At 35.1% G+C, this 12,495-nt stretch overlaps 1 protein-coding gene across 12 annotated transcripts in view; it reads left to right on the plus strand.

Moving 5' to 3' along the window:
- Positions 1-12,495, plus strand: part of ARAP2 (ArfGAP with RhoGAP domain, ankyrin repeat and PH domain 2) — a 177,598-nt gene that overhangs the window by 109,383 nt on the left and 55,720 nt on the right. For 7 of the 12 annotated variants that reach the window (XM_023638251.2, XM_070264016.1, XM_070264020.1 and 4 more), the window contains 4 exons: positions 1,361-1,573; positions 5,131-5,236; positions 9,103-9,250; positions 10,774-10,842. In XM_023638251.2, coding sequence (XP_023494019.1) covers positions 1,361-1,573; positions 5,131-5,236; positions 9,103-9,250; positions 10,774-10,842 — 536 coding nt within the window. The remainder of the gene's footprint in view (positions 1-1,360; positions 1,574-5,130; positions 5,237-9,102; positions 9,251-10,773; positions 10,843-12,495) is intronic. The other 5 variants (XM_070264017.1, XM_070264019.1, XM_014738774.3 and 2 more) reach the window with 1 other exon arrangement.

Here is a 12,495-nt window from a genome sequence, read left to right on the forward strand (position 1 = left end):
CTCTAGAGCCATGGTGGGTGATAGGCTATACCGTCTAGGTTTGTGTAAGTACGCTCTATGATGTTCGTACAATGACAAAATCGGCTAAGGACACATTTCTCAGAACGCGTCAGAACGTATGACTGTATTGAAGTAAAGGAACAATATAAAGAACGTATTGAGATTGGGAGGTGAGGTAGTGAATAGGGTGGCAGAATTAATTCCTCACATTGTTTTGATTTGTCCATATGTATAAGTATGGTGTATGTGTGTTACATGTATATTTATATAGTATATATTAGAGTGTACGTGTATGTGTTTGAAATCTTAGAAATTAAAACCCGGGTGAAAAAATATATGTAGTATTTGAAATGATGAGGCTGGATGGGTTCACCCAGAGAATTTTGTAGGGGAGTAGGCGAAGAGAAGAGAACTGAGGATGGATTCTTGGAATCACCAGTAAATAGTAGATGAGCAAATAAATAGGAGACTGGGGGAGTAGCCACAGAGGAGGAAGGGGGAAAAAAGATAAGAGATCATAATGTCCAGAAAGCCATGAGATTAAAAGAATTTTAACAGTGACTCATCTGGAGTGTCAGACACTGCAGGGGCTTCTCATTAGATAAAAACTGAAAACATCTAGAAAACAGGGTGTCATTGATATTCTTAATGAAGATGGTCTCAGAGTGGGAATTGAGCACAGAGCAAGATTCTGTGGTTAAAGGATTAACAGGGACGTGAGATGGTAGAAAGAATTGATATAGGAAACTCAGCTTGGTTTTGTAAGAAAGAGAGAAGAGAGACCTGGGAGGGGACAAGGGAGGATTTCTTTAATTTTCTATTTGTGTCATCATCATCATTCATCATCATCGCCGCTCCCCCACCTCCTCACCATTACTACGCCTCTTATTTTATATGGGCACTCGATGAATCAATAACTTTGAACAGGAGATGGCCCAACTCTTCATCTGCAAGAAGGTGAATGTGGGACCAGACAGAAATTAATATACAAATATGAGGACAGAGGGTTGAGGAAACTTATACCAGAGACCCTCACTTTTGTCAGTGAAACTGAGAGACTAAGTGAAGACAGGGCAGTTGAGGTAAAAGAACATTTTAAAGTGACTCTGTGAAGACCTGGGGAAGGGCTGACCAGAGGCTTGCTAAAAGCTGAGCCTGGAATAATGTGTTCATCAGTTTTACATTTTAAATACTAAAATTAGGGGGGAAGAGCCTTGTCTCTTTATGCTTGTTGATATGGAGTCTTGGATAACGATTTCTTTGTGCTCATCATTCCAACACAAAAATTTGTTTTATTTTTATCAAAGTGGATTTTGATTTTAGACTTTTTTCCTATAACCTTTCCTTTTTTTACACAAAGGTTTAGGGTGCAAATATATCTATCAGAAGAACGGTGATCGTTTGCGCGTAAGTGAACTCCTGGAGAATTTCAAAAAGGATGCAAGAAGCTTTAAATTGAGGGCTGGAAAACATCAGCTTGAAGATGTGACGGGTGTGTTGAAAAGTTTTCTCTGTGACATTGACGATGCGCTCCTTACTAAGGAGCTCTATCCATACTGGATCTCTGCTCTAGGTAATACTTAGAATATAGAACGTAATAAATGCTTGCCTTCTAATTTGATAATTAGATTTTTAAAAATCTTCTTTGCTTATCTGAACATTTAATTGAAAGGAACAGTGTACATAATGGCTCAGAACAGAAATTATGCAAATGTTAATAGTTGTTTATATCTACCTCAGAAGAAATTTATAGTAATAATTGCTAAATAGTGTTTTATAGTACTACTTAGTTTTCAGTAGATTTCTAGTGCTTGCTTTGTTTAACTTTGAAAGTGTTATAGTCAAGTCCACGTGTGCTATTAATTTCTCATTAAGATTAAAATGAAATGATTAATACAAGGTTAGTTCTGCATGATTTCCCCGTATGGCTCTTTTGGCTTTCCTTTATCAGGTGTTCTACCTCTTTAGAGCACATAACAATATTTTTTTTTTACTCTTTCTTTGTTCATTTTTCCTGGATTCTGTCTAATGAAGAAAAAAAGCTTTGCCACACTGTAAGAGAACCTATTTAAGAAATGACTCTGGAAAAGCAGTTTATTAAATTACTTATTGGGTCAAATAGATTTCAATAAAACCTATGTTTACATCTATTAATTCAAAATAACTCCTTTTATAGAACATTACGATAATAAAGACTTTCAAGTATAAGCATTGCCTTTAATCCCATCTTTCTAATAGAGCTGTTTTCTTTCTTTTTTTTAAATTTTTGCTGAGGAAGATTGGCCCTTAGCTAACATCTGTTGCCAATCCTCCTCTTTTTGCTTGAGGAAGATTCACCCTGAGCTAACATCTGTGCCAGTCTTCCTCTATTTTTTATGTGGGTCGCCGCCACAGCATGGCTTCCAGCAAGTGGTATAGGTCTGTGTCATGAGGCCGGCCCCTCATTTTTATATATTATTTTGTAGCCTTTGTCCCCACACTTGTAATTTATATATATAATCTTTATTTTGTTAATAAACCACAAACATTTCCCATATATCTGTAATGCTTCCAAAATGATGATTTACAATCCTCATTTTTTTCAATTTTTAAAATTTATTATTGGATATCATAATTTACTAATATAATTTCTCTTTTGTACATTTAATCCATTTCAAGATTTTTTTTGGAAAATGACCGTTGAATTTGACTATATGATATTCCTCTGTTGAGAAACAGGTTTTTCATTGAAAAATATTTGTTTACTCTAAAACATAAATATGATGTTTGAAGAGATTAATTTTGAAATGATGTCATAAAACATCCACAGCTTGAAAAATTATCCCAAGAATGACCCTTAGAGTCACTAAGAAGACAGTGGTATTGTTATTAAAATAAAGCTTTTCACAATTTACCTAATTCAGAAGTCTTTTGTCACTTGATATTTCTCAGATCAATAGGTTTAACTATAATCACAAGAAGAGTTGATTGCATAGTTTTTGGGATATAAAATATGTAATTAACTAATATATCTCTTTAAAGCCAATTATTTTGCCACCCTCATTTTTGTTTTAAGAAGATTTTATTGTAATTTATAACTATGAAGTTATTTATGGCACCTTTGTTTTTTTTTTTTTTCAAAGATTTTCTTTTTTTTTCCTTTTTCTCCCCACAGCCCCCCGGTACATAGTTGTATATTCTTCGTTGTGGGTCCTTGTAGTTGTGGCATGGCACCTCTATTTTATAGAGACTTACAATTAGTCTTTATTGTAAAATTAGTTATCAAAAATCTGTGACAAATATGCTTTTGCTGAAGTTGTCAAATTCAATGACCAAGATGGCCTTAATGTCAGTCTACCAGGAGTTGGCAGATGGTAGCATGTATCAGAGAGGAATGTGTTCACCCTTCACTTGGATGTAAATTCATTGACAATTTACTTGAGAAGCCTTTCAATACTGGGTCCAATAGCCTTAAATCCTTTGCTTTTAGATTCAACGTAGCTCACCCTTACCTGTCAGAAATGCTGCATGTTGGGTCTGACAAGAATAAACCATAACTCTCTGAGTGATCTCATAGGAGAGCTCCCTTGGGTCCTGTGCCCCTGAGGCAAAGAATGTCTTACAGTGGCACACCACCTGTTTATGTGATATATGATCTATTTTCTAAGGACACTATTAAGTTGTCTGAAGTCTGTGGCTAGTTGACTGGTTCATTGTATTTTCTACATGACCTGAAATCTATCTTACATTTTGCTTTCAAATTGTTTGAGCTTTATTTTGAAAATATCATCTATTTTATTCTTATAAGATTTGTGAAAATGTGCTGTACTAGCATGACTTCTTTTTATAAGTGTAGTAGTATTGATTACATTTTATTGAATAAATATGGTTACCTCTACAGTTAGAAACTAGATGACACAGGGGTAAATGTTTGGATAATTCTTAATTCACTTCTGGTATATTCTTTGCATGTAATTTGAGTGTTTTACCCTCTTGCTTTTAGAGAGTCATTTCCTAGTGGAGTTAAGTCAGCAAGACCATTTTTACTTTTATAGATCTCATGTGCAGGCTAAGTCAGTACATAGGAACTATCCATTTCACTTTTGAATAGGAGTGTACTTCAAAAATGTGCCACAGAGTTTCTTACCTCCCCAGGGATCCTAATGCCCTCTACAAGTGACTGTGTACTTTAAAAGAATCGTTAATGTGCTGCTGGCTTTCTGTGAATAAAATAGGTAAGGCTAAGCAGAAAATGAAAAAGTCTTGTTTCCAAAGGTAGTTGGGAATCAAGGCGGGGCTATATAAGTGCAGTCCTTTTGAGTTACAGTGTCAGCACCAGTTATTTATTTGAAGAAAGACTTTTTATTTCCTTTGTGAGCTAGGGGGTTAGACCAAACCACCACTGCTAGAACTTGGAGGGTTCCTGTGTCTGGTTTCTCTTGACTTCTTGAGGTTAGGAGAGTAGAGGGTAATTCCTTCTCATCCTCCTCTCCATGACTAACCAAGTTCTGTCCATGCCGAAGGCAGAGCGTCTGTTCTCCTCTAAGTGTGTATCATAGTTACAGGCCTGCACATGACTTCTTCCATTGTCCACTTACCTTTTCCAAAGAGGTGAAGGTACCAAGATTGATAAGAGGCACTTTATGTGGTTCTTGTGGATAATGCGCAGTTCATATCTCTGGGATAGCTCATAGTTTGGGGAAGGTTTTTATAATTTCACAAGGAAAAAAGATCAGAAATGCCATTTTCAAATACAAATAGTGATATCTTTCCTTAGCCAGAGTTGGAATACTTTTGGCTTATCTCAATTTGCACTCCAATTTGAGTTATTAGTTGAATATATTCCTATTAGGTGGAATTCAGTAGTCCATAAAGTAGAGGATAAAATAGAACCTTGGGTTTTGAAAGTGCTTCATTTTGAATTACAAAGTATAAGAACTATAGCATATAACCATAGCATGTTTGTGTAAATGCTTTTCCAGAATTATAGAAGTTTAAATGTTTTTCTATTGAAACTTTGATTATTTTACTTAGTGAAATACAATTCTGAATGTTGTTTTAAAATACTGTTAAAACGCAAATTTGTAATACAGACTGTTAGTTTAGATCTAAAGTTTTCTTTTGTTCTTTGTTTTTTTTTCCCCCCTCTAGATACCCAAGATGATAAGGAAAGAATTAAAAAGTATGGAGCATTTATACGTTCTCTCCCAGGGGTCAACCGAGCAACATTGGCAGCTATAATTGAACACCTTTACAGGTGGGTGGATTCATGAACTTTTCTAGACATTTCAAACATGGCACTCAATAAGTCATTATTTCTTAAATTTAAAGTACTGTGGTTAACCGTCTTCATGTGACTCTGAAACTTCACCTCTCTTAAGAATGTTTTCAAAATGGAATTAGTGTCTTTGTGTAATTCAGATGCATTTCAGATAAATAGCATTGGAGAATTTCTTAAATGAATTAGAAATAATTGTGTACAGCATCCTCAGATACATCTAGAACATAAGCAGGAATTTTAAAACTTATTGAGGGGAGCTGGAAAAGAGAAGGAAGCACAGGGACCAGAATTCTATAGCAGGAATCTGTCTGTGAGCACGGTATTTTCTCATGGTGGACTCGTCATAAACTCTTACTTCTTTATTATCAGTTTATATCTAACCTGAGTCTAATATTTGGTGTCAGGCTCTTGATCAGATGAGGAAATTTTATAAGTCAAGAACACTTCCTATGTCAGGGCGTGTCATCCCCTGCATTTGGGAGGATAGGAGGAATATAATGGTATCTTGAGGAATGGGATCTGAAGGATGAGGATGTTTCAAAGTAACCTTTTAAGTTAAAACAAAAGATTTGTTTTCCTATCAGCAAGAATAATTACAAAACTCTTATAAGTGTAAATATTGCTTAAGGAATATATTGTTGTAGCCTCTAGGATGGATGTAATAAATTCAGTGGATTTCTTGAATAAATTTCTGTGAAGCTGAATTCTACTAAAAGTACTTTATTTGGACTCTAGATTCAGAAATCCTTCGCAATTTGTTGTCTATCTTTCTTTCCCAGTCACCGCAGCTCATACATGTAAACTCCGTTACTGTAAAACTGATTTTCTTATTGCACCATACAAATATAGTCTATATAATATAATCTATATACTATGTAGTCCTAGCTCTATGCCCATGAGACTCTGAGATAGATTTTTTCCTTCAAAAATTTTAATATGTGACCAGGCTGCTACAGTTTATTAAGTTAAATTGTAAACATTGAATTGCCCATGGTTATTCTTAAAATTCTTAACTCAGATTTGAGTTTGAGGTAACAAGTTTCTTCTCATCCTTCCTCCCTCCCTCCTTTTCTTCAGTTAACATATGTTTTGACTCCTGCTGTGTACAAGATGATGTCTGTTGAGATTCCATGTGAACAGAAATATTTGATAATAGTACATGAAAGACAAAAATAGTCTTAAGTCCATAGTTCTCAAACTGAGTACCGAGGAGCCTTGAGATGTCAGAGTGACCTCACAGGGGTGCTGCAGAGCATTTTGTAATTTTTTAGTGAAACACAGCAGCATCAGGACAGGTTTTAATATAGAAAATTTGAGCATGAGACGTGGAATTATAGAGGAGGGATTGAGTGAGTCACAGTGTGTTGAAGTCCAAGGAATGCTTCAGATTTAAAGGGATATATGAACTGGGCATTAAAGAAAGATAAGTACAAGGAATGAGTAAAGGAAATTTTCTAGGAAATAGTTGTGCAAAGAGATAAAATGGTTTATAGATGGCTGGCAGGAGGTTGTGAAAGGCTCTGTCAGTTGTACAGAAACATTTGAATTTCATTCCTTTAAGTGATAAGGAGTGACTAATCAAATCTGTCTTATTTTATTTTATTTTTTTGGTGAGGAAGATTGGCCCTGAGCTAACAACTATTGCCGGTCTTCCTCTTTTTGCTTGAGGAAGATTGTCACTAAGCTAACATCTGTGCCAGTCTTCCTCTATTTTTTAGGTGGGGGCACTACCACAGCATGGCTTGATGAGTAGTGGGTAGGTCTGTGCTCAGGATCCGAACCTGTGAACCCTGGGCTGCCGAAGCAGAGCATGCGAACTTAACCACCATGCCACCAGTCTGGCCCCCATCAAATCTGTTTTAGAATAATAGCCCCTGTAATGGGATGGGTTAAGAAGAGGTTAGAATAGAGGCAGAGAAAACTACTAGGAAATAGTTTCCTTGGGCTTCTGATGAGAAGGCCTGAGTGAGGAGAGACTGAGTAGGCTGAATATGTAACACTTAAGCAGAGAAATAGAGGAAGAAAAGGAAAATACGTACTTAGTGCCATAAATTAAGGCAGCTACAAGTAAAAAGAAGAGAGGTGAAGAGTACCTAAGAATGCTTTTGCAGAAGGAAGTGTCAAGGAGGATGGGGATGTTTGATAGTGTCATCAAAAGTCTGAGAGGTCAATTTGGATGAGGTCAAGTTGATTTAGCATTTAATTCCATTCCTGCCCTAGATAAAAAATCACTTCCTCCATGACTAACATTTACTTAATTCCATTCACCAGATATTTATTATGCACTGCAGTGTGATTAAAGCAACAGTCTCCGACTGTGAGATGCTTAGATTCTAGTAAGAGAGGCAGACACGCAGATAAATTTTCCAGGCGTTGACAGTGTAGTGTGATAAAAGTGCAGGAGTGGTTTTGAGAGGGGTGTCCGCAATTATTACGTCCTCCTCTATTAACTTGTAATTGTTTTTGCATCTTGTAAATCACATATGATGATTTTACTTGCTCTGCCTCTGCTATGCAATTTGCATTTTATGTTTCTTCTGTTATCATGTATAACATTGCTGTCACATTTATCCACTTTTTCTTGTACCTACTAGAATCTCTGCTCTTTATAGACAGGTGTACCTACCTTAATCTTGTTTTATTTCTTTGGAGTTGGTCTCTCTTGTTTAGTGTGTATTTCGGAAGTTTGCAAATGTAATTGGACAGGCAGTTGAGCAGCTGCTATGTGTATAGCCAGTGACAAATTGAGAGCATTAACACATACTCCCATGCGGATCACTTAGAGTTCTCATCTCATGCATTTTTATCAATGGAAATTTCCTTTTATTGGGGTGATGGCTGTAGTTTTTTAAAAATCACTTTGAACATATATTTGTGAATACTTTAAATGATGCTTTGTCTAAGACCCAAGTGTTGTAGCCTGCTGATTGAGAGAGTTGACTCCTCTCTTCCGGTCTCTTCATTATAAAAAGCCATCCTTAATTATATCCAAGAAAAGTGTAATTGTGTTTTTAAATTAAGTGTTTACTTTTTGAAAGATAATATCCTGTTTTGAATAACCATACTAACACATGCTGCCAGGAGTTTTCTCACCTGATGTGCGCTTTCTGGAAAATTCAGCTCAGCTCTAAACATTGAATTGGAACTCTCTACTCTATGCCTCCCAATTCACCTTTCTTCCCTTGTTTTCTACTTACCTACTGCCCCGTTTTCTCTCATTACTTTATACTTCAGTCTCGCAAGTCATTTTATACCATTCTGCAAGAACACCTGTATGCCTTAGCCACAGGTTGTCCCACTGCCTGGAATTCTTTAGATATGGTGATCCCTACTCTAAATTAACATTCAACTACTGCTTTGTAACTTGTAGTAATATCTCCATTAACAGTAGTTTTGTCTTTTTTTTTTTTTGAGGAAGATTAGCCCTGAGCTAACTTCTGCTAATCCTCCTCTTTTTGCTGAGGAAGACTGCCCCTGAGCTAACATCCATGCCATCTTCCTCTACTTTACATGTAGGACGCCTACCACAGCATGGCTTTTGCCAAGCGGTGCCATGTCCGCACCTGGGATCCAAACCGGTGAACCCCAGACTGCCGGGAAGTGGAATGTGCGCATTTAACCGCTGCACCCTGGGCTGGCCCCTAGTAGTTTTGTCTTATATTCTTAACCAAACTGTAAACTACTTGGAAGAAAGAATGGTGTGTTTTTCTTTAAATCACCACTTATATCAGAGACCTTCAATATGTGTGTATTAAAAAAATGATAAATGAGTATTATGACTTACAGTTCCATAAGATTTCCAGAAAGAAGTGTGTTGTACTGAGTTATGTTTTCTCCAACAGGGTTCAGAAATGCTCAGAAATTAATCACATGGACGCCCATAATTTGGCCTTGGTCTTTTCATCCTGTTTGTTTCAAACTAAGGGACAAACTAGTGAAGAAGTAAATGTAATCGAGGACTTAATTAATAATTATGTTGAAATATTTGAGGTAAATATTTTATATCCTGCTCTTTTAAAGTAGTTTTGATGTTACTATTTGCAAACAGAAATACATATTTAAGGATGTTTTATTCAGGTCTTTATGAATATTTAAAAATAATGAAAATAAAAGAGAGTTATATGATCTATAGTATTTTAGATATAACTAGCTTTTTGAGCTGTAGCCATTCATTTAAATTTGGCTGCTTTTTAAGCTTTTTTACCATCTGGTGTCTGTTGGACAGAATATTTCTATTTATGATGTTTTTATGGTTTTTTTTTTTCTCCTCAGTATGTATATGCATTAAGTATATCTACTTAGAGGTGTGAAATTATGAATTTCACAAATTCAGTGATAAACACCAGACTATTAAATTCTGCAATTTAAGACATTTTAGTGTTTTCTTTTGATTGTGCCCCAAATTGGATAAAGGAAAATTCTGAAATATTATTCTGTGGTTTTTACTTGGTCATCTCTTTTCTAATTGTCTGACTTTTCAATTTGCTGTTTTATGAAGTTAATATTTCCAGGTCTTATCAGAAAACTGTTAGCACAGGGATGGTTTCTTAGTTCAAAGAAGTAAAAATAGAGGAAATAAATCCAGGATTTGAATATATGGAGAATTTAGGGGATCTGGGTCAAAAGTCCAGGTAGGTCCATTACTTAACTGCTTCTGGAATCTCAGTTCTGTCATTTAAACTTTTTGAGCATTCCATGAAATGGTGTTGTATAAGACTACTTGTTTTCTAGGGCTGTGGATATACGAGATGACATCAAATGGGTTAATGTAATAGGTTATCATTTTTAGAGTTCTTAGATTCTTGTAATAATTGCTCACAAGATCCTTTAGAAAAGGGGAAGAAACTATATTTTAATAAAATAAAAGTACACAGTCTGTATCTTAATTTATACTGGAACGGACACCAGAGTTGTTGGATTCTCTTTGCTCTTTGATCTCCTTTTATTTCTTTCTATATGTGTCCACTGTTTTTGATCAATAGCAGCTTCTTTGCAATAATTCTGATACTGAGACATAAAAGAATTAGAAAAAAAATAATGTGTGGCTTTACATGCTCTCTTTATTTTCTTTTTATTGTACTGTTAGGTTAATAAAAAATAAATGGTTACCTTCATAGTTTTGTTAAATCCAACTTTAACTAAATGGTGGAAATTTCATAAGCACTTAATGGACATTTCAGTTTGAGAAATGAGTCTTGTCTCTCAGCCTCTATAAGCTCTTAACAAACCAGTCATCAATCAGCCCCTCTGCTTATTAAGTCACCTTTGCAATTGGGCTTCTGTTGATGGAATCTACAGCCTAAAGTGGTATCATCATAAAATGTTCTGAACTTTATGAGGCTCTATCTTGTTGGCTTTATTTCTGCCCCAGCTGTGTGGACCCATGCTGATTAAGATGGCCATTCTCATTTATTTTTAACTTGTTGGTCTTTAAATTCCTGAAGAGTTATGTGAGGATGAGTGCCATCACTCCTTGTATTTTATTAGAATGTCCCAAATTATATTTTAAACAGGTTAAAGAAGACCAAGTCAAACAAATGGACATAGAAAATAGCTTTATTACCAAGTGGAAAGACACTCAAGTGAGTAGTAATAGTTAGATCTCCAAAGAATAAAAAAATTTAAAAAAAACAACAAAACCAAAAACTTCCATTGTAAGTAAAGACATTTGTTGTATTTATTTGCAAGTTCCTATATGAAGCAAGTAAAAGTAATGGGGAAAAAATAACCTAGATAAAACAGTCGTGTAATCTGCAGCATGATGCATATTTCCAAAATGGCAAAGTATGTTAATGTAAATTTTTCAAAATATGGAGGGAAAAATCAGTTTTAATCTTATCAAAATATGCTTTATAAAATCAAGTTTTAGTTATAAAAGCACTATTGAAAATGCCAGTGGATTTCAAAGGAAGCATTTAAAGCCAAAGAAATACTAGAATAAACTGAAAATTCAGACTCCCTAATGATTCTTTCCATTATGATTTTGAAAATATAAATTATTTCTTAATGCGCTTTTGCTCTGCACGCTCTCAGATGATTGCATTAGTGGGAATGTTTCTAATGTGATCTTTGTAACATATGCTGATTAATGTCTCAAGTTGACTTTTCTAGATCTTCTCTTGCTTTCCTCAGTCACATTATATTGCATTTGTGTGTTCAGGTTGCCCCATTAGTTTTCCAGGGTACATTGCCTTGTTTGATGCATATTCATTGAACTTCCTTAAAATTGATGTTTAATGCTCTTCTAATGGCTAGAAATTGTAGTGGCTTCAGGGTACCAGTGTAAATAATAGATATAAGCCAAATATATTCTGTTTATGAATTTACTCAGAGAATTAGGCAAATACTTTCTTATTAGTCAAACACAGTAAATTCACCTAATTCCTGAAATATCCACTAGTAATTAGAGAAGTCACTGGAGCTATCATTCCACATGAAGGAGACGAGGAAAGGCTTTCATTCTAGTGCCTACATCCCCAAGTACTGATACTGTGCTATTAATTACCTCAGGAAGTGTCTTCTCTATTTTGACCCACAGTAATTAATGCAGCCTCCAGAGGAGTTAACTATAACACTAAAAAATCTGGCTCATAATCAGTTAGTTCTCTTGGACTTTTGCTTTTTGGGGAGAATTTCAGTCATGAAATGAAGGATCGTGTGAGCCCAAGGGATAATCTTGGGCAGCATTATCTATATTGTTGTTAGATAAAGTATGAGTATTCTTCTGCATTTTTATCTTTTATATTCATATTACAATAAAAAATGACTCTTGAATGCTTTCTAATTAAGTATACGTAAGTAAAATAAGAATAGAGTAATTGAGAAAGAAAAGTAGAAGAGTTTGGGGAAATCTGTTCTTTTGCTTGAGTTTTTCTTGAATCCATTCAAAACTCCTCTCTGGAGTGTTTTTCTGACAGTCTCTGTGTCTTATCCCTGCTGGAATTTCTTAGCTGTTCTTGCTTTTGGCTTCGCTCTATGAGTTCTTTTGTGTTTGCTTTTTAATTTTTAAAATTCGTCTTTCCTGGAGACTTGTTTATGCAAACATAGTGAAAAGTAAAAATATCAACTGTATCTTCCCTAAAATTCTTGTGTAGCATCAAAAGTGAAGAGGAAAAATTGGGAATAATCTTTTCTAAGTCAGTCGTGCCAGAATAATTAAGAACATTTCTTCAAAGGACATTTTTAATATTTTCCCCACAAATTTACTCATCAGGTTTTATTCTGAGGCGAATTTA

This window comes from Equus caballus, chromosome 3, assembly GCF_041296265.1.
Source record: "Equus caballus isolate H_3958 breed thoroughbred chromosome 3, TB-T2T, whole genome shotgun sequence".
NCBI lineage: Eukaryota > Metazoa > Chordata > Mammalia > Perissodactyla > Equidae > Equus > Equus caballus.